At 32.5% G+C, this 25,741-nt stretch overlaps 1 protein-coding gene across 1 annotated transcript; it reads right to left on the bottom strand.

Annotated features, from left to right (window-relative positions):
- Nucleotides 1-380: 380 nt before the first annotated feature.
- Nucleotides 381-25,429, bottom strand: LOC149491079 (protein disulfide-isomerase A5). The gene is made up of 11 exons (XM_089702982.1): nt 24,986-25,429; nt 22,396-22,839; nt 21,923-22,051; nt 21,653-21,753; nt 21,358-21,503; nt 7,080-7,210; nt 6,417-6,575; nt 5,727-5,865; nt 4,199-4,398; nt 3,233-3,410; nt 381-2,586 (listed from the first exon to the last, which is right to left on the bottom strand). The coding sequence occupies exons 1-11, from the start codon at nt 25,013-25,015 to the stop codon at nt 2,327-2,329; spliced, it is 1,917 nt and encodes a 638-aa protein (XP_089559108.1). The 5' UTR covers nt 25,016-25,429; the 3' UTR covers nt 381-2,326.
- Between the last annotated feature and the right edge of the window lie 312 nt (nt 25,430-25,741).

Raw genomic sequence — 25,741 nt, forward strand, 5'->3', positions numbered from 1 at the left:
AGCTTGGAAGACTATATGCTAATAAATTAATAATTATATCACGTTAAAAAAATAATATAAGCTATTTAAATTTTAAATGCAACAAACTAGAAATTTCATTTCGTTAAATATATTCAGAATTTAAAGTCCAGATAAGCAAAGTTAAAAGAGAATCGCATTTTCTTTTTTTAACGTAATAATAATATTGTGATACAAACAAACAATACTACAAATATAATAATAATATGTACTAAGTTTTCAAACATATACTATACTGAAATATTTTCTCAACTACAAGGATGTACATTGTACATACAAAAATATATATTTTAAGTACAATAATATACATAATTATAGTAAAAAATAATTACCAGATCATAATAAATTTCATTGGTACAAACATTCAAAAAACATTAAATTATTTCTAATACGTTTGACTTAATTGAATGTAAATTCATCAACATAATATAAATTTATATTAAAAATGTCTGTAAAGTTAAAATCGTTTAATTGTGCGATCGTTTGTGAGAAAAACAAATTCGTTGTAATTTTTTTTTTTCTTTAGTCCGATACGTCGATTACAGCATCGAGTACTGTTCAGGAAAGACAGAGAATACCTTATACAATCAATAACATTCCAATGTTATCGATTAAAATGTCAATTATTCAATACATTTAACATCGAATACGTATAATAAAACCTTTCTCCATAGATAAAAACCACGCATTTCCCGTCTCTTAAAATACCTCACACAGCCCAAAATTTTTGCTTACCGCGAAATTCAGTTCATAATTATTTTTATTTTTAGAGTTTTTGACTCCAAAAGCGGTTTTTTGTATAATTTATTCGTAAACATGGTGTGATGTATATAACATTTATAATATAATATACATATAATAAAATCCCTTATTCCGTTACCTTTCCTTGACCAACATCCAACATACCAATAAAATACAGATAATATAAAGAAGTCAGAATTCTATTCCTATACCTAACTAACAGCTAAAACATTGGAATGAGAGTATTTTTATTGTAAATATTATAGTAGAAGTACGGATTTTTTTTTTTTTGTATATCCGTTTGATTATTTTACGTGTTCCAAGTTCATGGCAATTGCGTAAAATATTTGACACTACTGACTTAAGATACTATTTTTTTTTCTTTTTTTTTTGTCTTTAACAACATCGAAATACAGTAAAGTATGGATATAATATAGCCATTTATAACTATGTAAACTTTGATATGGAATGTTAATTTCATTAAGCATACTGAATATATTTTTTCAAAATATCTTCTTATATAACATCCAGTCTATAAATTTCATTACTTACGAGATTATTTTGTTCAAGACATACATATAATTTGATACTAGTATATCCAAAAATAGTATGTAATTTTTTAAAAGTCAACTACATACTGTTTAAGCTCAAAATTATGCGTATAGTTTTTTTTTGTTAATACCTACGCGCGCTATTTCAATTACAATACAGACTATTATAAAATACCACAGATAATTAATGTCTACATTATCTATACCAAAAGCATAGATTTATATACTAAGATAAATACCAATACATTCGCAGGACTAAATAAATATTAAAAATTATTTTTACGTATGTTGTGATGCATAAGTATTTTAAGTTTACTGTATATAGATGTGAATTTACTACAATGTGCTTAAAATACAAGGAGTCGATTCTAGATGTTCAGTGGATACCCAGACGGCCCGCTTATGCGAAAAGAAAACTATAGTTATTATATTATGTAAGTTATTTCCATGTATCAATAGACCATAATATGTATATTGTGCGTGTTTTTAAAATTCGTAGATTTTAATTTGTACCCCATTCAGGTAAACATTCTAATTTCAACCAACAACCAACTTGCAGAATAAACATTTTCAAAGAAAATTTAGTCGAACATCAATAATTTATATTCAAGGAAAAACAATGTTTGTTTGTTGACAAAAATGTTATTTGCCAAAAACTTTTCAAACAAGTTAGCTCATTATAAAATTAATACGTTTTGAGAAGAGCAATTACGCTTGCCGACTTAGAAACTGCTTTTTCAAAGTAGGCGTAATTATTATCTATTTACTATTCTGCAAGTTGACCTACCAAATGTTTACACTGAATCCTTTACTTGTAAAGTCATGAAAAGGGCCAAACACGTTTAGTCCCTGAGGACCATCACAATAATACATATCATGGCACACAAGGTTCATTCCGCCACCTCTTGGTATATCAGGTCAATAGGGTTGATCAAGTATACTTGTATTCCCCAAAACGGTAGAGCAAATACGAGGAAAACAGCGACGAACTTAATCATCCTGTAAGTGGTTAGGAGTCACAATTCCTCGTTAACCTTCAACGAGCGTCGGCAAAAAGCAAACATGTCCTCAACGCTTCGGTCACCGTCGTATACGCCGATTTGAGTAGCTTCGGAGTAGAGCTTGAATGTCGGCAAAGTTTTGATTTGGCCGAAATCGGTGGCCTGCAGGCTGTTGGTCACGTCGATGGCGACGACTTTAAGCGACACGTTCTCGTTCTTCATTTGGGTCGCGAGGCGGCTGAACGCTGGCTTGGCTTCGTTGCAATGGCCGCACCCTGTTGATAGTTGGTTCAAATTCAATCCAATGAAATAAAATACATCAATTTTATATTTTACTAGCGGTCCGCCCCGGCTTCGCCTGTGGTATATGTTTACGTTTTCTCTACATAAGAACCATCCTCGTACTTCAAGGAATATAATAAAAAAAGAATTATCGAAATCGGTTCAGCCGTTCTCGAGTTATACGCTTACCAACACATTTTGCGATTCATTTTTATATATAAGAAGAAGATAGACCGGAGATATTAATCCATCAGGCCCCGGAATCACAGACACAATAGAGAATCTATTGTGTCGCGGTCGGATCTGGCCTCTCGGTGGTTGAGAGGTTAAATATTGTCTGTTTTTAAGTAAAAGGTGGTATTCAAATAAAATAAAATGCAAACAATATAATGCCTTGCAATTTCTTTATAAATATAAATTGAAAATATAAATTGGCCAATGTTTTTAACATGCCATTTTTTTATTTTGGGTACCAATAAACAGCATGAGCATAAAAAGTTTTTGTGTACGTGTTATTTGTAATGTATTCGTATTTGTATACGTGACATGTCACGGAGCACATGTCCTTTAAGCCCTAAAGAATAATGCAAAATTACTAATGACCCTGTAAAAAATAATTAAGATAAAAAAGCAACTCACATTGAGCATGGAACATAACAAAGCTGGGCTCTGTATCGCCGAGTATCTTCAGAAAGTTGTCATCATTTGCTATAATAACGTTAACTCCGAAACCGTCCGTGGTGTGACTCTTGATGCCTCTCTCTTGCATAAGAGTGGCGTCTAATTGTGTGTGGATATATTGAACAAAGTCCGCCATCTGGAATTAAATATTTTGTATGTAATTTGGATAAATGTGTAGGAACAAAATAAATAGGCATGCAGTTTAGATTATTAAGCTATTGCATAGCTTCTATCGCAGGCCTTGAGCGCGGGGACTGAATCTAGAAATTCCGTAACGAAAAAACCTCACGCTCCCCACTCCGACGGGCGCGGAGGTGTGGCTTGAAGGCATAGCATGCAATAGCTTTACCGCGGCAGTCCCCGAGTGCCACACGTCTTTTTTTTATGGTATTAGTATTATGCTAAAGCTAAGATGACGACCTGCTCAGAATTTAGAATGATAATGTTTCTTTTCTCAAACTCAATAAGTATAATTTAAGGCACTTAAGTTCATCCAAGATAATGTTCATGCAACCGTTTTCTTTTGCTTTTCCCTACTATAATTTGCCTGTAAGCTTGTATTTTTGACAAATCAAAAATCCTATAAAAGACCACCACCAAAACACAATTCGACATTGGTGTCGAGCAAGAAGCTTATATCTAATACACTGGAGATTGCACTATGACCATTAACTTGTAACAAGAAAATATGACGTTGAATGACGCCTGTATGTTTTTTTATCCCTTTCACACCCACTTGCCAAGTTAGGTGTGAAAGGGATAAGAAAACATACAGGCGTCATTCAACGTCATATTTTCTTGTTGCAAGGTAATATTCATACTGAAATCTCCAGTTTACCTATTAGATATAAGCTTATTGGTGTCGAGTAACGATGGCTTAAGGACACATGCGCAAATCCCCCAATTACCAATTGAATAATTTACCTTCCGACCCCCGGTATAGTCGTCAATCTTTTCGTAATGGTTAAAGTACTTCAATGTGGGGTACCCCTTGATATTGAACGTGGCACAGAGCCCAGCCTCCTTGGTACAATCCACAGCACCGAACATTATCATCAGATCGTCCGAGAATTGTTCCGCCGCTTTCATGAACTCCGGCTTCATTGCTTGGCAGTGGCCGCACCCTGGGAAAGGGAATTTATAAGAAACTAGGTTTCCGCCCGCGGCTTCGCCCGCGCAGTCAAAGAAAAACCCGCATAGTTCCCGTTCCCGTGGGATTTCCGGGATTGCGTCATTTTCCCGGGATAAAAAGTAGCCTATGGGCGCTTGTGCACTACAAGGAATTTTACTGTCCGGCAATCCGATTTTTTACGGTCCGGTGTGGCATGAAAAAACCGATGAATTGCTTGTGCACCTGTCCGTCTTTACTCGGATCAGTGCGGTACAGTTCAAGGAAGTTTGGCGGTATAATGCTATCATAAATGATCGTTTTTGCATTTTACAAGAAACGAGTAAAAAATATAGAAGGTGTAATATTATATTACTTCGTTATAATAAAAAGTAAAGTTCCGTAAGAGATTTAAAATGCGTGTTTCACTTATTTATTTTATTCGGTGACGAGGAGCTAAAGCTATTCCCACTTGAACTTTAACTTACCAACACTTACTTAGATAATAATTATAGGTCAATGCTTGGTCAATGTATATAAAATAACAATACCGACTTCTCAAATCTCATTGCCAACTAAAAGAAAGTAAAACAAGAGCTTGCTTTTAATTGGCATATGCAGTAAAAACAGTAAAATCCAAGCAAGTGGGCATTCGAAAACAATTATACCTACAGCGACTCGTAGACACAAAAAACCATCCGGAATAGGGAAAAGTAAAATGTCGGACAGTAAAATTACGTATAGTGCACAAGCTAGTATATAGATTAATGGCGTGCCATACCGGACCGTAAAAAATCGGAATGCCGGACCGTAAAATTCCTTGTAGTGGACAAACGCCCTAAGTCCGTTCTCGGGTATCAAAATATCTCCATACCAAATTACATGCAAATTGGTTCAGTAGTTTAGGCGTGATTGAATAACAGACAGACAGACAGAGTTACTTTCGCATTTATAATATTAGTATGGATTAATAAGGAAAAAGGGTAGGTGATAAGAAAAGTTAGGATATTTAAGGGTTTAAACGATAATTTTGAGTGACAATTGAATATATTTTTAAACTACTAGCTAGCTGACTAGCTTTTCGACAGCGGCTTTCCTCGCATGGGCAAAGAAATTTTCAATAAGAATTAGATGTTTTGCTTCCATAAAAAATAGTCTAGTCTCCTATTATCTTCAGACCTCATAAATCATAAACAAACCTTCAGAATCATATCGTGTAATCGTTCCTTATTTTTTTTATCATCGAGTTTAGAAAACATTTTTTTTAAATCACCATCTCACAACTACTTACATCCAAAACAATTTTTTTTGTAATTTCTACTAAATAAAGGGTATAATACTTACATGGTGCGTAAAACATGACGAGTGCGTGTTTAACCTTACGCAGTGCGTACTTAAACGTGTCCGTAGTGAGATGACGTACTGCGGTTTCTTCTTCAGACCATGGCTTCTCTATCAGTGTTGGTGGCGGTTCTTGGGGATCCTGGATAAGTATTTTTAGAATTTTTATATAGTTAAATAATTGAGTACTAGTGGTCCGCCCCGGCTTCGCCCGTGGTACCTACATGTTTAAACTATCCTATCTCTCAAGTTGGATCGAACTGCACATGATGTGCGAATTTTATTATAATCGGTTAAGTGGTTTAGGAGTCCATTGAGGACAAACATTGTGACACGAGATTTATATATATTAAGATTTTTTGTAAGAAATGTTATGGAAAACGTGTTATGTTGTTTAGATTCAATCAATAATATCAATGTGGTGTAATTTATAACCCGTCTTGTATATTTGCAATAAATATACTTATGAATAATTACAAGTAGGAAATGCATGATTTAACTTTTCTTATTTTTTACATGAATTTCTACTTTTATAAGTAAAGGAATAGCAGTAAGTAAACTTTGTATTAAAAATTCTTGTTTTTCAATAATTCAAAAACCGTTATCACTTTACATCCTGGATTTCACATAGTTATTATTGATTATACCTACGTAAACGACAAACATACATACAAAAAAATACCACAAACTCACCAGGAAAAACTCGACGATCTTCTCATCAGTGCGGTGATTAACGTCGTACTTGAATTTGCCGAAATGGAAGTACTTCATGGTCGGGTAGCCCTTGACGTTGAAGCGGGTACCTAGATCCTTTTGTTGAGTCACATCCACCACGGCTATGAGACCTTTGATCTAGAACAAATTAGGTGCAATTATAGTTTTAAGGACGTTCAAAGGGTTCTATATTTGAGAGTGTTTTTTGACGTTGAGTAACAAAGTTTAGTGGGAAATTGGCATAGTTTAAGTTTGTTGCAAACAAGTCATAAAGTCAGGCAGTTTATAGTTACCTTCAAAGGATTCTATGTTTGAGTGTATGTGTTTTTTGATGTTGAGTTTAAGTTTAGTGGGAAAGAATCTGCAATAGTTTTAGTTTATTCCAAATAAGTCATTTTTTTTAATCTAGCATTTTATAGTTTATTGGGAGTAACCACAAAATGAATTTCATTCAAGGTGGAAAAAGTTTATCACGTAACGATAAATATCAGAGTAGCTACGTAATTCAATCGTTGTTTTTAGATCGTTTAAAATTGTGTATTTTAAAGTAACTTCTTATTTTATTGTGTTAACTACTTAATACACATTATGATAGGTAGGTGAACCTTTCACCTACAAAAAATCATAGGTACATAAACATACCTCTTCAGCCTTCATCAACTCTTGAGCCTTGACGAGAATCGGCTTCAGTTTCTTGCAATGGCCACACCACGGCGCATAGAACACAACCAAGGCATTCTCTACAGCCACGAGCGTGATCTCAAAGTTGTCGACTGTCGAGTAGAAACATTTTAAATTTAGTTTTATAGCATTCAAATGCTTTATAATGAGAATTTTAAAGAATATAAAAAGTTCGATTACGAGGCAGGATTCGAACTCGCGAAAGAGAAAAGACGCGAAAAAAGGCTAGATACTGTAGGGGCTAGTTATGTGCGGGTGTAATAAAAGATGAATAACTACGCAAAGGTTATATTTCGTTAACTACATATATTTATTCGTATGTAATTAATATTCAACCTATGCGACCAACCCGCGTCCCGATTAGCCCGTAACTGTCTATGTATAACGCACAAACTGTTTATACATATACGAGTTACCGTGTGAACCTGTGGTGTGAACTTTCTTAGTAGGTACTAGGTTGAAATTTGATAACTCTTAAATTGGCTTGTCGTCGCTACATCATTCCCCCCTTAAAATAAAAAGGGTATACAAGTAAAAAAATCTTACAATAAAATTAAACAATAAACAGAGGGGTGTATATAAAGTGTCGCTATATAAGGTTACAAAATGTTTACAAAATAAAGTATAAAAAATGTTCACAATATAAATCAATCCTAACGTATACAAGTGGTTAACAGTTAACACCTAATTTAGTTATACTATTTATGTTATTACAAAAGCTTGGTTGGTTCTTCTAAGTGTCGTGCGATAATTGTTACACGTCATCTAACACTTAGTAACATTAACATTTCAAATCTCAATACGTTCTTTACACTTGTATCGTTTAATATTACCAAACACTCATAAGCCATAAATCAAAAGTACTTAAATTTCTAAGTAGGTAGTAAACATTTCAATCAAAACTCAACACAAACATAAATTTATGTGAAATACCATACTTAAAACGTTAAACAATGAACTCGTTTCAAAATTACTTAAGTTCTATTATTTATAAAATACGATGTGTTGATTACTAAGTATTTATTATACATTTCTAATTTTCTATGAAGTCTTATGAATACTTATAATCATCGTAATTCTAATAAAATAGTTGAAACAATTACAAATACAATACTATTACCTAAATCGTACCGGTAATCGTATAGCTCTTCCACTACGCGTGGTATGTGTATTAGGCAATTCGCTACTTGGAATTTGTAACGGAACCTCTGCCTCTGCATCTGCCCCAGATGTCGTATCACTATCATCATTCAAATAATATGCAGGTTTTAGACGGTCTACAGATATTCTAACTTTCCTGCCAGTCATTTGAATGTAAAATACCTTTTCCTCTCGACTCAACACACGATAAGGACCGTCGTATGTTGGTTGTAAAGGTTTACGTACAGCGTCGTTTCTTACAAAAACATAATCGCACTTTTCTAAATCGGGGTGAATAAATATGTTCCGTCTTTCATTCTGCCTAATAGCTACTGACTGATATTTCCTAATAGAGTCTCGTAATTTACTTATATACTCAAGACTGCTATCTATTTCAAAACTCGACTTTTTATCGTAATAATCACCTGGTAATCGTAAAGTTGTTCCGTACGTAATTTCTGCTGCGCTTATGCCGGTATCACTTCTTACTGCTGTTCTAAGTCCTAGCAACACAGTTGGTAATTCCGTAACCCAAGATGATGATATATTGCATAAACGAGCCGTTAATGCCGCTTTAAGCGACCTATGCCAACGCTCTACCACCCCGTTACTCTGTGGGTGGTAAGGTGTCGTACGCAACTTATTAATACCTAATAACTTCATTAGTGTAGCAAATAATTGACTTTCGAATTGGCGTCCTTGATCGCTTGTTAGCCTTTTCGGACAACCAAAACGAGAGATCCATCCTTCATATATCACACGCGAAACCGTTTCAGCAGTTATATCTCTCGTAGGAAAACATTCTGGCCATCGCGTCCCCCTGTCACTATGGTTAGGCAATACGTCCTAAAACCTTCGGGTGAAGTGGGTAAAGGTTTAAATCAACATGAATATGTTCAAACCTATCGCACTGCAGAAACGATCCTAAACCTGACATTGTATGTCGATTAAACTTCGATCGTTGACATTCAATGCATGTTTTAGCCCATTGGCCAACGTGACGATTCATATTTGGCCAATAAAAACGATTTTGAATCAACTTGCGTGTAGTCCTTAATCCGGGATGACATAAATTATGTACACTATCAAAAGCAATACGTCGAAATTTATTTGTCAAATAGGGTCTAATTTTATCATTATCTAAATTACAATAAATAAATGTACCGCTTTCAAGTAACATTATTTTCTTTAACCTATTATTAGCGTCTTTCGAATTAGATAATTGTAACATATAAGAATCTTGTTGTTGTTCCTTAGCAAGTTCTGCGTAATCTGTTACAGTGGGACAACTTATTGTTGCGACTCGTGATAACGAATCTGCAACGACATTATCTTGCCCACTAACGTGTCTCAAATTAATACACGACTTTTCGTTTATAGACTAGAGTAGATAATTTTTGAAACAAAAAATAATCGCAGTAGGATGAAACCCATTAGAAAAGGAGGGGAATATGATAAAAATAAAAGGAAAAATAAATTACGGTCAATCCGAGTTCGGGAATTGGGAGGGGGGAGCTTTTAAGAGAAAAAAATGGTTTCTTTCGATTTCCGACAAAACTGCAAGTCCTACGGAAAAAAGTTCAATGGCAAAGTTGTAGGTAATAAAAAGATCTACAACTTTTGTATTTACAATTTTTTCACATAACCTCAAAATTTAGGTGAAAAATTAAAAAAACCAAGATTTTTTTTATCTACTTCAAAATTTATTTTTTTTCTACGAAATTTGGTGGAAACTTACTTTATTATGTCCTAAATACACTGTCATTTATTTGATTGAAAATATTTATTTTTTCGCCTTATTTTGAATTAATACCAAAAAAACAACCTAATTTTCAATCGAAAAGTCACCCGTCAAAATATCAGCTTTTTTCAAAAACTTTAGGAGCCTTTTATTCATTGAAATCTCTACTTTCATATGGTGTAAAAAAAAAAAAAACATTACCATAGTAAATGTTCTCAGGAAATGCATACAAACAGTGTGAAAATGAGCTTTTACTAAATCAGGCACACTTCTCAAACTACCTGAAATGTTTTTATCGACATCATTTTGCTTTTGAATATGCTGTAAAATATTATACTTAGAACAGATAATCTTCTTTCGTTTTTCATTTTTTTGAAATATTACCGAAAAGCCGATACAAGAGAAGATATAGAGTTCGAGAAGTGAGAGAAGTGGGAACTTCCCGAACTCGGATTGACCGTAATTTATTTTTCCTTACATTTTTATCATATTTTCCTCCATTTCTAATGGGTTTCACCCTACTGCGATTTTTTTGCACTTTTTGTTATTTTTAAAGGGATGGATTGCCATTTATCATAATTGCCGAATGTCCGAAGAGTTGTGGGCAAAAATTACCACTATGTGAATCCCCGACAATGGAAAAAGGCTGCGTAGCAGGCCTAAAATCATATTGCGAGACCAACTGGACTCTCATTGCAAGGAATAGACTAAAATTTCTCGCAATAGGAAGACGTGGCCGGAGGGAAAAGAGGTCTTTGCCCAGCAGTGGGACAGCCAAGGCTGAATAAAAATAAAAAAATACATCATATAAAATACAAGAAATTGCGTCGTTACATTTGAAAATGTGGTGGCGAAGTTAACCACTGTCGTATAATATAGACTTATAACAATGAATTCGATTCAATAACGAAACAGTATTCTGTACTTTTTCAATTTAAAATTTAATATTCTTAATCTAAATTTCATATATAACAAAACCGTAATATATGTAGGTGTGCAACGTGCAGTTAAAAGCATCCTTGGTCGATAAAATAAATTTGTTAAATTAAATAATCTCACTACGCATGTCAGGAAAGGGATGCAACGTGTTTGCAATAAGCCAATAGAACCTCGCTTATTACTCGACCCCATCTTGTTTTAACGTATTGATTTGAACTGCATTACCGACAAAATGGAAGGTGCAAGCCTTTGTTACCTTATTGGATATATAATATGTATATATATTTTATTACGATAAGAAAATTCTTGATAGAATTATGAATATAAGTTGAAAATATGCAGCTTTCATAAGGTTTGATTAGATTTCTTAAGAGTGCCATGATTAAATTTTAAAGTGCACTTTTCTAGGAGAATTGGACGTCTACGTTATTTAGATGTGCAAGCATGATTAAATTCTTTGTGAATATGTCTTGATAGAATTTGCGGTTTTCATAAAATTTGATTAGATTTTATAAGAATTCTCTGATGAAATATGAAAATGCACTTTTCTAGGAGAATTGGAAATATATTTTATTTAGATATGAAAACTTATGATTGAATTATGAATAAGAGTTAATAAAAGATGCTTTCATAAGGTTTGATTAGATTTCATAAGAATTCCATGATTAAAATTGAAAATGCGCTTTTCTAGGAGAAATGGAAATATATTTTATTTATATATTCATGCATAATTAATTTCTGTACGAATATGATTTGCAAAAATATGCGGTTCTTATAAGATTTGATTAGCTTTTATAAGAATTCCGTGGTGAAATTTGAACATGGACTTTTTAGTAGAATAGTATACATATATATATCATAGAATTCTTATTTTTTACCGAGATTAACTTACTATAACCAATAACTAAAATATAATATGAATATTGTTGCGTTTATCACGATTTAGTCAACCACACCTCTGGTTTTGGGTTAATCTAAAAAGTTCGTTCACTCGTTAAATCGAGTTATATCCGAGCTCAGTTTGACTTGTTGCTGAACGCAACAAGTGGTACCAATGTTTGTTCTCTAGTAAACTTTTCTTTGTAAACCAATGAGTTTTCAGTTCATTATACATTCGAACCAACTTCATAATGGAATCCGTCATAGTATGGAAGTATAGTCGTGTATTCATAGTACATAATGTGTTGGAAATGTAATTGAATATATGATTATGTAATATCATACTTGATTACAAAATAATTTTTTTTGCAGGAGGTTTATGTATTAATAAAATTATAGGTGTTAGGTATGTATGTTTGTCGAAGCATTTCTTTAAAAACCAGAAGTCGATTTACGACGTTCTCATTTTAGCCCCCGATTAACAAAGGGTGTTATAAGTTTGACGTTGATTTCTGACTGTCCTTATGTGTGATGTTTTTGGCATCGTAACTCTCAAACGGATAGTCCGATTTCGATGCTGTTATTTTATTTGAAAAACAGTCTGATGGCGTAGATTCATAGGTGTGTTTGATGAAAATCGGATAATTTCATCCGAACATTGGACACCTATTTTAATTTAAATTACCTAACTACACAGTTTTATACTACATAAATAATATTATATACTATGGATAAATAATTGCCAATTTAACATTTGAAAAGTACAGAAAAGTCTGTCGTTGTTGAATGGAATCATTGTTACAAGTTTATATATTTTAAACGAGAGGATAACATCGCCAACACTTTTTCCGATATAACGACGTACTTTTCATACGTTAAATTGCCAATTATTTATTCATATTGTATGATGTGATATAAAAATTGTAATATTCCCAAGTTACGTAAATAGGATACGCCTACATATAACATACTGCTACAATTTGGTACATTGATCTGTTGAATTGATCTTGATAAAACCTATCCAGTTAATTAAATTAAAATTTTAATACCCCGTCCTTATTTCGTGGTGTTAAGTATTTTAATATGGACAAAATTAAATCTGCACGACGTGTAGGTATTGTATTTTACTATTTCATTTGATATTTAGGTACTTAATTGTGAAAAAAATATTCAATCCGACGTTGTGGGCTGGCCGCCATCATGGACAAATTTTCATGGAACATAATATCTAAGAAGCAAGGAAACTGGATTTGAAATAAAGAAAACTGCATCGAAATCGGTTTATCATTTTAAGAGCTACGACACCACAAGCATTACACACAAATACAGACAGAAATTAACCTCAAACTTATTACACTTTTCTTTGTTCGTCGGGCGTTATAAATGAGATATACGTTTGAAATTGACTTGTTGTGTTTGAAAAATGCTTTGACATACATACAATCCTCATACCTACCAATTGCCTACAAATATGCAGTTAAAAAAAATCGAAGCCATAATCCGTCATGATATCAATAAATACTATATTCCATTGTATTTCAATATATTAGATACCATAAAGGCATTATGAATACCATATCGCATTTGTTCAAATGTAAAATAAGTCTCACAAATAAAGAAAAGTTTTCCAACTCCAATCGAGTATATTTTCTACAGTAAAACGTTTGTACGACCTGTTGCATTCAGCAACAGGTCAAGCTGAGCTCGGCTATAACTCGATTTAACGAGTCAGCGAACTTTTGAGATCAACCAAACACCAGAGGGGTAGGTGACTATATTGTAATAAACGAAAGAATGTTAATATTATTTTAGTTGTAAGTAGTTAGTAAAGTAAACCCTATTATTTTTAATATTCACCTAAAAATGTCCATTTCATTATTCCTACTATTATTCCCCTTAAAATATCCATATCTAATATGTAAAGTTATTTCATAATCCATCAGTATTATAATCCCCAGAAAAATATATTCATCCTCAGTGTATCAGAGTTTTTATGAAAACCGTATTTTCCATTTCATATTCATAATTCAATCAAAAGTTATATCTGAATAAAATATATATCAAACAAGCCAACAAAGGCTTGCCTAGGCTCCATTCTCGATATCGCAGCATCAAATCAATACGGGATACAAGATGGGGCATAATCAGAGCAGCATCGACTATTTGCTCGATGCAAGTATGTTGCATCCTTTTCGTTGACATGCGCAGTAATACAACTGCGTCGAAGGATTCCAGGTAGCCTAGCTGTATCTAGGTCATCCAGGGAGCTGGGGAAAATCAATGATAGCTGCTACCCACGCTTTCCAGATTTTACTGCGTAGGATGTTCCAACCCTTGATATTTTATGTACTTGCAAATGCAACCTACACTTAATAGATATTAAATATAATAGATATTGCCGTGTGGGCGAATTACTTGATATAATAATGCACCCAACATCCATCTCTAACACGTAATCGAAATACTTAATTACAGTATTACACTAATTCACATATAATATCAATAAAGGAGTCAAATATGTTAATTTCGAACTTGCTATACCTTTTTGAACCAAGCTATTCCATAAACGCTTTAAAAACATTACGAAATCTCTTGATATTTCTTAATTCTTGACATATTTCAATAATGATATGATATTTCAAATGCAAAATAAAGCAAAAGAATAATTACGTAACATTTCAAAAAGAGTTTTTACGCAATTTACCCGAAGCAATAGATTTCAGAAACAATTCTTTCCGAGTTGGTAACTTGCAAAAGTTTATCGTGTGGGCGCGTTTTCATTATCATTGGCATGGTGACCAAAAGTTTCAACTGTTTTGGTGGATTGTGCAATTACCTTCCAAGTACTTAAAAATGAAGGATTTTAACTAATTATATTGAAGAAATTTATAACGAAATGTTACTTAAGTTTAAAAAACCCCCGACTTTTGTGTTTTCAGCCATCTTGAACATTTAACATAGTATAGCCAAGCCGAGCCTTACTTGTTGCTTGCATTTGATATTCACACGATAACGATTGCAATTTCAAAGTCAAATTGCTGAATAGTTAAGTTTAAAAAGTCGCCAGAGTTAAACTTTAAATTTTTGAAAAAAACAACGTAGCATTTGGGGTCCATTGTGAGATTTTTTAAAATAGACATATTGTTTAAAAATTGGTTAGTTTAGTTTAGGCGCTAAATTTATTAATTTGCCAAATTTCATAACGATCGGATATAATAAGGGCCAATCGGAAGTAGATTCAACAAATTATTTCACGTATTTCCTAGGTTACCCACAAATGCAATAACAACTGCCGATCACCATGTTTTATGATACACTTTTCAAACTCAAATTGAGCTCGAACTCATTTTTTTTTTTGAAAGTCACTTTTACCGAGAAGAATCGATAGTTAAAAAACTCTATAGCTAGGAAGCCATTGTACAAAATATCAACCCGAAATAAATTAGTGACGAAGGATCCTTGTGCATATTTTACCCGGTTCATGAAAGGCAGCGTACAGAAACCAAATGTATTTCATATTATAGAAATTAGTTTTACTTTTTATTCAATATTTCTTTTGCTACGCGATGCAAATGGGATAAAAGATTTTCTACGTCTGTAATAATGAATATTATGTATATCGACACGACATACAGCAATGCCTTCCACTTTATGGAAGCTGAAAATTTCCCATGGTACTTAAAAGTGCTCGACAAGCTTTCTACATAAATTATAAAACTTCAACATTTTTTTGTGATTTATAAGACGTCTAGACATGATAAAAAATGCCATGTCAAAACCCAAACCTATAAGTGCAATAATCTCAACAAAGTGTACCATAAAATGTTTAAATTGTGGAATAGTATAAAGCTCGCTTCGCCAGCCTAATTAATTATTAAAGGCAAATACGTTTAAAATAAATTTCATCGCCAATTTTCTAATAGAATTTGTAATAAGATTAGTACAGAAATAGAATTCCAATATCACAGTGGGTAGCAAAATAGTCTGTGAAGACTGGTTATATAAATTGAAATCTGCAAATAATATTGAATGGCATAACACAAATTTCAAAAGAAGATATTTTAAAATACGTCTACCCAGTAGTAATGTAAAGCATATTCGCAGAGGCATCCGAGAAAATTCGCACATTGTTGGACATTGGCATTCGCATTGCAAAATATTGTAAGAATGCTTCGCGAATATGAAAATCGGAATTGAAGTTTCTGAATAAGCTGAAGCCCGTAAGGATTTCAGAATTTCTAATCATAATAATAGTACAGATCTCGAGAATTTCATTTCACGTCGAACCAGAAATAAGAGCCATTAAGTTACTATTTAGACTATTTTCATATTTTGAATTTTACTCCCTTTGACTTGTGAGAACAAGGGATTCATGCTGAGTATTGATTGCAAAGTATTTATAGAATATAAGACTTCCGAGAATCTCAAAGCATACCAAGTCTTATTGAATTCTGCAAAATATAAAGGAATAGACGCTGCGTTATTTTCCTATGTGTGGTAAGGTTCACAATGTGTGAGGAATAGCTTACTAGGTACTTTTTTTAATGAATTGAATAAGGGTTCCTAAAATAATAAATTGAGATCGATATTTAGTAATTTTCACCAACATCACAGAGTAGCATATTCAACATTGATAATTTACTCATTTCTTTATTCCAGGTAGCACAAAAATAATAAAAACATAGGATTGTGACTTTTAATGTTTTGAATTTCTGAATAACAAAGCCTTGAATTTGTTGTAAAAAAAAATTCTCAGGAAAAACGAATAAGTAATAGTTAAGGGAACCTGAAAAAAGTGTATGGCAAGTTTTATATGAATTCGCTCAGTAGTTGCATTAAGACATGATGTAATGAAACACACAGAAAACACAAACAGTATTACAGACTACAAAAAAAATTGCAGTTTTAGGTTCAGTACCATTTTACTTTGACCTGTTGCATTTTAATAACAGTGAAGATAAATTTTAATTCTCATTACAACTAACAATTCCTCTGAAAATACAACAAAAGCCTTAATTTTTTTCAAACACAACAGTAATATTCGCATTGGCATTGGTGAACGTCGGCAGCAGCTATTTGAATTCGCATATGCATTCGCGTGCAATGTTCAAAATATTATGGGCCCTCTTCACAATGAACAACGTTGGCCCAACAAATGATCTTCGATGTATGCTGCGATTGCGACGAATAATAATTAATAAACATCTACAATGACAGCCGATCATTAAAGCCCTCTACACTATCGAGTTTGCCTCTACTCGCCCAACGCTGCCCATTTTGAAGAGCGCCCACTAGCGCCCATAACATACGTTACATCAGGCCCAGGCTGTCAATTAATTAGCTTACTTCAATAATAATATAACAATCTGTGATAACAATAAAGTTATTCGCATTAGTGGAGACAGCTGTCAGAGACAAAGTTTCAAGTGCACGTCATTCACATTCGTACAAATACGTAAACACAAGTGAACGACGTCATTCGAAATTCGTGTTTTTTTTTTCATACATGAAGGTAAATTGTCCGAATGTTTGCACGAAATTGAGTGCCCCGTTGTCTATTACAGTAGAATTAGCGAAAGAGTATAAAAAGAAATAAAACTTTTATGAGCTTTATAGTGAGACTAAATAAAAATCGTCCTGAATTTTTTATACACTTGGTAAAGTTTATTGAAGTGCTATGTAAAATTGTATTTTATAGACAAAATCCTTTAAAAGAGTAACTATCGAGACATATTTATGTATAATGTACAGTCATAAACAAACAGATCTATTCGAACGGTTGTATGAAGCTTTGTCAATTTATTTACATTACAAGGTTTAAGATGAGCATACGTTATGTACGCTATTCATTGCACGTTTCCTTGAGGTTGTCAAGAAAGAAAAAGAAAGAAAAGCTGCAACTTAATTCAATTTATGAGACATAAACACTGATTTTACTCGACTGCATCGGACAGCGAACTAACTGCAGGCATTAAGCTGGGCTTACATGTGTCACAAGTTACGCATCGCGTCGGTTGAATATATTTTTTAAGATAAATCTGGGCTTTACTTCTGCATACTCAATACTCATATCTTTGTAGAAACATTACAACGTATGAAGTTAATTTTATTATATTATGTTTATAATAGTAACGATGCACACATTACAGACTTTTACTAATACCTAAAGCTTTATAGCTTATTAGTAAGTCTTCTTCTTCTTCTTATAAAGTTTATAGAAAAATACCTAATAATGGATCAAAACCGATAAACCGGGCACTAAGATCGATATTTACGCGTGTGGGCATATAATTGCATAAAAGTTGCTCACAAACATATACATACATAAAAAAAAAAAAACTAACTTTTAATGTTGCTTTAAATTGTGAAAAGGGCATTCGATATAATGGTTAGGTTTAGTTTATTTGAAAATTGAGTCCACCCACGGCTTCACCTGCGTAATTATTAGGTAGTATAATTTGTATAGATTAATTATAGACTAAACACAATAGACGCCTCTCAGCGGGGTCGACAAATCTGCCTGCACCTAACTGACGTTAGGGAAAGGGAATTTTTGGCATTGAATAATTAGCAAAGCTCGATGTATTTGCATTATAATCTAATGAAAAATATTCTGTGAATTTGCAAAAAATGTTACAGATAATTTTTGTTGACAGATTATCATCTTACTTACGGTGACACATACATATTGTAAATATAACAATATTAAAAAATGAATTTACGTACAGATGTATATCATACTAGCTGTGCTCCGCGGTTTTACCCGCAGTGCTCCGCTCCTGTTCGTCTTAGCCAGATAATATATAGCCTATAGCCTTCCTCGATAAATTGGCTATCTAACACCAAAATAATTTTTCAAATCAGACTAATAGTTCCCGAGATTAGCGCGTTCAAACAAACAAACTCTTCAGCTTTATAATATGTATTAGTATAGATTTAAACCAACTAATAATTAAAATACTAATAATAATCAAACACCAGAAAAATCTAAAAAAATTAGTCAACGTTTATAACCACACTTTAGCGAGTGTCGAATATAATTCAACATTTCGATTTCAGTGACAAGAAAAATATCAAAAAACCCATTGTAAAAGGAAGAAAACATAACAAGAACTATCGTCCAATAAGTGGTTATAATATCTTTTGATCGCGTTGACCTATAAGTTAGATTTTTCAGACAAGATAGACTCAACTCGAGTCTTATTATTTTCAGCTTGTTATCTTGAGCGATTATTGAGAAAAATGTCTTGACTGACGGACAGACGGAGCGATGAACAACGTAATATAATATATGTTCCGTTTTTCCTTTGGAAGTACGGCTACCTGAAAATGAATCCTACGGGCGATCGGATGTCGGGAAGTGGGAAAGGTTGTTAGGGGTAATAAAATCGTTTTCTCAATTTCCTGCAAAACGTCCTACAGAAAAAACTGACTGGCAAAGTAGAGGTAACTAAAAGATCTACAAATGGTGTTTGCGGCAAAGTTTCAAACTTTAGCAAATAATTATTGCGAGATATCGTTAAATTAAAATTTTAAAGTGTGAATATTATGCGTGCACTAGTTTTTGTGTTTTTCTTTTCCGATTTAAGTAAAAAAATATATCCTGTGTATTTTAGACATAAAAATTAAGTTTTTATGGAATTTCGTAATAATATAAAAAAATTGTAAGTAAGATAAAAATAAAAAACCAAGATCTGTTATTTACCAAAAAATATGGGAAAAAAGTGTTCACACAACAGTTGGAGATCTTTTAATTACTTACAACTTTACGATTTTGTTTTTTTTTTTTATTACTTATATTCTTTTCTTTTTCCATAAGGTTTCCTTATAGACTAGGGTAGAAGCCTTTAAAAATAATGAAAAGATAAAAAAAATCGCAGTCGGATGAAACCCATTAGAAAAGGAGGGGAATATGATAAAAATGTTAGGAAAAATAAATTACGGTCAATCCGAGTTCGGGAAGCTGGAGGGGGGAGCGTTTAAGAGAAAAAAATGGTTTCTCTCGATTTCCGACAAAACTACAAGTCCTATAGAAAAAGTTCAATCGCAAAGTTGTAGGTAATTAAAAGTTCTACAACTTTTGTATTCACAATTTTTTCACATAACCTAAAAATTTAGGTGAAAAATTCAAAAAACCAAGTTTTTGGTCTTTTATTTCTATCAACTTCAAAATTTATTTTTTTTCTACGAAATTTGGTGGAAACTTACTTTATTATGTCCCAAATACACTGTAATTTATTTGATTGAAAATATTTATTTTTTCGCCTTATTTTGAATTAATACCAAAAAAACAACCTAATTTTCAATCGAAAAGTCACCCGTCAAAATATCAGCTTTTTTCAAAAACTTGGGGTGCCTTTTATTCATTGAAATCTCTACTTTCATACGGTGTAAAAAAAATAAACACCACCATAATAAATGTTCTCAGGAAATGCATACAAACAGTCTGAAAATTAGCTTTTATTAAATCAGGCACACTTCTTGAACTCTATATCTTCTCTTGTATCGGCTTTTCGGTAATATTTCAAAAGAAAAATAATTATCTGTTCTAAGTTTAATATTTTACAGCATATTCAAAAGCAAAATGATGTCGATAAAAACATTTCAGGTAGTTCGAGAAGTGTGCCTGATTTAGTAAAAGCTAATTTTCACACTGTTTGTGTGCATTTCCTGAGAACATTTACTATGGTGGTGTTTATTTTTTTTACACCATATGAAAGTAGAGATTTCAATGAATAAAAGGCACCCCAAGTTTTTGAAAAAAGCTGATATTTTGACGGGTGACTTTTCGATTGAAAATTAGGTTGTTTTTTTGGTATTAATTCAAAATAAGGCGAAAAAATAAATATTTTCAATCAAATAAATTACAGTGTATTTGGGACATAATAAAGTAAGTTTTCACCAAATTTTGTAGAAAAACAATAAATTTTGAAGTAGATAAAAATAAAAAACCAAAAACTTGGTTTTTTGAATTTTTCACCTAAATTTTGAGGTTATGTGAAAAAATTGTTAATACAAAAGTTGTAGATCCTTTTATTACCTACAACTTTGCCATTGAACTTTTTTACGTAGGACTTGTAGTTTTGTCGGAAATCGAGAGAGACCATTTTTTTCTCTTAAAAGCTCCCCCCTCCCACTTCCCGAACTCGGATTGACCGTAATTTATTTCTCCTTACATTTTTATCATATTCCCCTCCTTTTCTAATGGGTTTCAGCCGACTGCGATTTTTTTTTGTTTCAAAAATTATCTACTCTAGTCTATTATGCTGTTTTTTGTTTCAATTTCAAACGGCTTGGAAATAAAATTTCAAAATAACAAAATTTCAAAAAATATCTTAATTTAACAAAAAAAATCTTATTTTATAAAAATTATTAGTATGCAAATAAATATCTTCTAGTGTGAAGACTGTAAAAAATATTTCTTCAGTTTCTCGTCCATCAATACGTACTCCGCTTTCATTATCGTCATAGTCAACCATAAGATACAAATCCCAATCGACCTATAAAAAACACAATTGCGCTATGGAACATTTTCCTCACCTGTCAAATGCTGCAACTGCGTATCTTCAGACCACGACGCCGGCGAGGCTTTCGGGACCTCGTTGATGCTGTTCGGATCACGCACAAACTTGACGATCGCATCCCTTTTATTATCGCCGTTGTAGATTGTGCGAAAACGGCCCTTCCTGTGTAAGAATTAGATTATAAAAAAAAATAAAAAAATAATCTAGTCAGATTTTTTATCGAGAGCTTAGCTTAATTTGGACGATATTCTTTTTCATATAACCTAAAAAATAAAGTAAAAATTGTAATAAAAAAAGATAATTGAACTTACTCATAAAATAATATTGTTGGAAAGCCTGTGATGTTGAATTCGACGCGAATTTTTGCATTGTCCGGCTTCGACACATCAATGGCGGCCAACATTGCTTCACCCTAAGAAAATTTAAATTTAAATTTATTTGTTACGATATTATAAAGCAATGAATAAGATAACCAAAACCAAAAATTAAACAAAAAATTTAAAAAAGGCTTTTTTTTCATTCATTTCAATGTTGTTAAATGTCTAAAACCACACCATTCCATATACAAAATAGTAACTCACCTTCAAATCGTTCGCAGCCTTTGCATATTCGGGTTTCAATACTTTGCAGTAGCCACACCACGGCGCGTAGAACATGATCGTTGCCTTCGTTTGCGTCGCCGATGCCTTCTTCAAGAAGTTTGTTATTGCCTACCCAAATAAAATCCCTATTAACATTTATATAAAAAATTCTGGAAACTCAATTCTGAATACGTATAACAAAAGCAATTTATTACAAAGCTCTTCACTATCAAGTACATTAGGTTATAATTGATCTTTCATGTATATATAAAAAATAACATATTTATCCGCAAGAAACCAAAGTAGGTATATTGTAATGTACATATTTATTACAAAAAATACTACAACTCACTCGTTTTTTGTGACTTAACATAATTTCTCAAATCAGACCATAAACATAAGTAAAACAAAAGCATTCTCCTACATGTCTCACTTTGTCATAATATGGTCTCTTTATATAAAGAGGGACCTACCGCAGAATTGGCAAGGTGATACACATCAGTTGCAGTAGGGTCTTCCTCCCACGGCGCATCACCCGTTGGATCCAATAGGAAACTAACAATCGAGTTTACAGTCTCCGATCTCTCATAGTCTTTATGTAATTCACCATCCTTATAATGTTTTATATAATATGGTGCGGCATTGTCGATTTTAAGCTTCTTACAGAGCTTTTTGCCTTCACTCCCAACACAATCAATCAACACCAATGTAGCTCTACCTTTCAATTTGTTAGCTGCCTCGCTAAAAGTAGCGAGTATAGTTTTGGCATTCTTATGATTATTTACATACAGTACTAATACATTTGTTTTTGATCTCATTAACTTTTTAAATTCTTTGAAGTCATCCACTTGTGTGACGGACGATGTCTGTTTTTTGACTTCTTCACTGTCTTCTATACATAGGAAGAGCAAAAGTAGCTGCAAAGAAAATGAATATGTAATGCGATAAAAAAAAATATTCCTATATGAATAAAAGTTTGTGTTCGCCATCCAGATCTTTTTTTTTTTCAAAAACTTTTTTCTTCTTTTGTCAAAAACTTATTTTTGTAGATTAACGCAGTAAAAGGTAAGTAATGCGAACAAAATTGTAGACAAGTCGATGAAAATCAATCAATGTAAGTGAATGTACAACAAATAATGTCGTGTTAAATTTTCTAAAAGGGTTGCTAGTTTATGAAATAAAAACGGGAAACCCTTTTTCCAAGAAGAAGAAGAAGATTTCCATTTCATATCCACAAATCATATTCATTGAGGCATATAATAGCTTAGCAAAGAAACAATTTTAGCTCTAATATCCTTTCTAACGATAAACTCCCTATAATGTAGAACCACAGTAGACAGAATAAACAGTATGGATACTACATACAAAACGTTCGAAACGGCTCACGCACCCAAACATGCGCGGACGCAGCGGTGTTGTCAGATTTACTAATAACAAGTTATATGGATCACCTTTATACTTTGTATCTCCTAAATTATTATGCGATAAAAATGTTTAAAATAGGAAATTTAATGAAGATAATTAGTTTAGAAGTCGCTTAAGTATGAATTATAATTAATAGTTTTAGAGTCACAACAAAAACCTTGCCTCTCTCTACCACCGCTTTTTCTCAACGGCTTTTAGTAAATTTTGGACATCTTTGGGTATAACTTACTGTAAGTACCAGCTTTCCAAGATATAGGAATTATTTGGAATTTGTTGCGGAAATGACATACTTATAATGTTTCTACATTATAAAGTAAAAAACCTTTTTAAAAATAAGCTTTTATTTAAGAGACATAATCCGCCATTTTGGTTCAATACATGGCATAATTTTTAGCAATCCCTTTTATTTGACTGTGCAAAACCTAATGTGTCCGCCATCTTGGATATGCCGCCATGTTGGATTTAGAATGACGTCACACATGCAAACATAGATACATTACAAGTTAATAAAAACTTTAAAAATATGTTAAAATAATTAAAATAAAATTGAATTTTTTTTTAATTACATCAATTTCTTTAAATCAAATGTTTAACAAAGTAAAAATAAAAAAGTAACAGCCCTATTGAGTCAAAGGCATAGTTGCTTTACTGTTTGTTCTGTCTACTGTGGTAGACATGTGCAAATTCCATATATAAACTCTTTACAGTGATACAGGCATTATTTATTACAAAAAAATATTTGGATGGTAAACATATAAAATAGGTTTTTTCCCTAAGCACAGGTACATTTGGCCGGCCTATAGCAGCTGTCTCGCTTTAGTGATACCATACCAAAATACAAAAAAGCCTAAATGATCAAATTTTCTAATTAAAATTAATGTTCATTATAATCTATTGTATTGTATAGTGCTTCGCATACACATTGGCTCTCCGAAACAGCTGAGGTCCTAAACTCTTCTCCGTTTAGTCAATCTACTGATAGGAAAAGCGATGAATATTTTATTTCCATTTGGCTTGGTTCCTTAGCATATTGTAATTTAAAGTTAACACTGTATATTTTAATAATTACAGGTCTGTATTTAGGAAAGTGAAGTAAAAATCTAATAAGTAATTCTACAATTATGAGTAGAAAGTTCACTTAATTGATACATACTTTCAACTAGATACACTAAAGTTTATCATTTCTTTAAAAAATTAAACATACTTAGGCATCGCTACAAAATAAAGAAGGTATACTTCTACTATTATCTGCATCTAATTAGGTATCAACTGTGGTAGTGTGTAGTGTAAGTTTTTTTCTATATTTTAATTGCATTTATAAATTATTTTTTATTTCATAGACCTCAAAACATCATATTGTTAAGGTTATGGTATAGTATACAAATGACTTCATTCTTCCAGAATGTTACTCGATATTTCGTCTTTTTGTTAATGTTAGAAAGTTGGTATTTCTAAATAATATCAAAAAGTGTTTGCATTATATATTTAATTACAAATAATAGCTATAACTTAACAAGAATACAACAAATAACATTGTTGTGCGGCCGGCATGGCTTGTCTATCCGGCAGTCGCCTACGTATTTATAAATAGCGAAAATCAATAACCTATGATGGTTAAAAAAATGATAAATAACTTACCGTAAAACACAGAAAGGATATAACACGCATTTTGAAGCTTAATAACTAAATGTCTTCGCGAAATAAGAGTAGAATCTCTTATTTATATTAATAACACCTTGATAGAGTTTTACATTTGCACAATACAAGTCAACGTTTCGACTTCCACCCGTTATCTGCCCTAAAACCTCTCCTCTCAGTCGCAACTCGCAAGCTGTGCCTGTCTAGAGTCAAGAGCGGCAAGATTCAATCGTTTAAAGTTATACGTTTTCATTAATTATTAATAACTACTGTGCTTCGTCACCACACCTGCCATTTTCATGTTCCTAAATATACAAAGAATTAAGCAATGATTTATTTTGTTTTTCTTGAATTTGAAATATATAATAATTTAAATACATAACAAGTCAAATTTTTATATAAATTCAAGATTTCAAGACTGGACTTTTGAGGTGTGATTTGTCAATATCCTATACGTCAAAACAATAAGTCAATGTGAATTGTGAACAGATAAATAATGACATGGAAACAATCATTTTTCTATTTTATGATATGTACAATTATTCTAATTACTAGCGACCCGCCCCGGCTTCGCACGGGTGCAATGCTGATACTAAAATATACAATACAGAAAAATTGTGAACGTTGTATAGGTATAAAAATATAGCGGCCCGCTCCGGCCTCCGGCATCGCACGGGTATAAAATACATAGCCGGGCGGCCGCAAACGCTACGTCCTGCAATTTTTAAATCTGTAATATCTTCGAAAATATTCACT

This window comes from Colias philodice, chromosome 1 (assembly GCF_061535455.1).
Source record: "Colias philodice isolate Cphi_HAF_F1 chromosome 1, ilColPhil1 Martin Lab GWU primary, whole genome shotgun sequence".
NCBI classification, from domain to species: Eukaryota; Metazoa; Arthropoda; class Insecta; order Lepidoptera; family Pieridae; genus Colias; species Colias philodice.